Here is a 1,521-nt window from a genome sequence, read left to right on the forward strand (position 1 = left end):
TGGGGGACACAGGGAGGGGGCTTTGGGGTTGTCCCCACCCGACCCCAAAGCACCTTTGGGTTGTGGGGTGTCCATGGCGCCATCCTGGGGCTTCCCTGTGGGACAAACGGGGGGTGGGGACACCCTGAAATGTGACCCGGGAGGGGGACAGGGAGAGCCCCCGGGGTGGGGACAGGGAGGGGAGCGGCAGTGGTGGCACTGCTGGGGACAGGGATGGGAGGGGTGGAGCACATGGGGACAGAGGGGACAGAGGGTCTGGAGACCTTGGGACAGAGGGGACAGAGGATTTGGAGACCTTGAGGACCCTGGAGACCTCTGGAGATCTTGGGGACAGAGGGTCTGGAGACTTTGGGGACAGAGGGGACAGAGGGGTCTGGACACCTTGGGGACAGAGTGGGAAAGAGGGTCTGGAGACCTTGGGGACAGAAGGTGACAGATCCCACAGGGTCACCAGCCTCCCACAGTGCCACCCAGTGCCACCTCCCATGGGGCCATCAGCCACCCAGTGCCACCTCCCATGGGGCCATCAGCCACCCGTGGTGCCACCCAGCACCAGATTCCTTGGGGACAGTGCCAAGCAGTGCCAGCCCCCTTGGGGACTGTTCCCACGGAGCCAGCAGCCACCCCCAGGTGTGGCGTCACCTTTCTTGTCCCTGCCGTCGTCCTCGTCGTCCCCCGCGGCGCCCAGCAGGGTGAAGATGATGCCGCTCTGCGAGTTCACCCCCACGGCCGTCACCACCATCCTGCCCGAGCCCTCCATGACGTGGGAGCCTGGCGGGGACACCGCGGGTCACGGAGCGGTCCCCTGGCTGTCCCCCCCGTGTCCCCAAACGTCCCTCACCCGAGAGCAGCAGCGGGTCCTTGTCCAGGGACTTGCGCACGTGGTCGCTCTCGCCGGTCAGGGCGCTCTCGTCGATCTTGAGGTCGTTGCCCTGGATCAGGACCCCGTCGGCCGGCAGGAGGTCACCTGGGAGGGGACAGGGCCACCATGGTGTCACCTGGTGTCCTGGGGTGTCCCCAGACCAGGCATCAGGGCTGTGTCACCACGGTGCCACCAGAACTTTGTGGTGTGTCCGGGTGTGACCATGGCCCCTGTGACGTCCACAGGAGTGTCCCTGGATCAGGTGTCAGGGCTGTGTCACCATGGTGTGACCAGGACCTTGTGGTGTGTCCTGGTGTGTCCTGGTGTGTCATGGAGTGACCATGGACCCCGTGATGTCCACGGGAGTGTCCCTGGATCAGGTGTCAGGGCTGTGTCACCATGGTGTGACCAGGACCTTGTGGTGTGTCCTGGTGTGTCCTGATGTCCCCTGGTGTGCCCTCGTGTGCTCATGGGTGTGGGGACACAGGAGGACGTGGGGATGGGGACGCGGTGATGGCATCGGGATGGGGATGGTGACACAAGGGTGGGGACAGAGGATGGGGACACGGGGATGGGGACAGGAATGGCATCAGGATGGGGATGGGGACAGGGGATGGGGACAGGGGATGGGGACAGGAATGGCATCAGGATGGGGATGG

The 1,521-nt window shown here is 65.2% G+C and overlaps 1 protein-coding gene and 1 long non-coding RNA gene across 2 annotated transcripts in view; both read right to left on the reverse strand.

The window, feature by feature from the left end:
- Window positions 1-24: 24 nt before the first annotated feature.
- On the reverse strand, window positions 25-968 carry LOC115949223. Its single transcript, XR_004082798.1, has 3 exons — window positions 842-968; window positions 643-771; window positions 25-95 (listed from the first exon to the last, which is right to left on the reverse strand). It is a non-coding gene; the product is annotated as an uncharacterized LOC115949223 (long non-coding RNA).
- Window positions 969-1,029: 61 nt separating this feature from the next.
- Window positions 1,030-1,521, reverse strand: part of LOC102037755 (red-sensitive opsin-like) — an 11,461-nt gene continuing 10,969 nt past the window's right edge. The window contains 1 exon segment of the mRNA XM_031065721.1: window positions 1,030-1,115. Coding sequence (XP_030921581.1) covers window positions 1,030-1,115 — 86 coding nt within the window.

The sequence above is a fragment of the Geospiza fortis genome, unplaced genomic scaffold (assembly GCF_000277835.1).
Source record: "Geospiza fortis unplaced genomic scaffold, GeoFor_1.0 scaffold2279, whole genome shotgun sequence".
Taxonomy (NCBI): Eukaryota; Metazoa; Chordata; class Aves; order Passeriformes; family Thraupidae; genus Geospiza; species Geospiza fortis.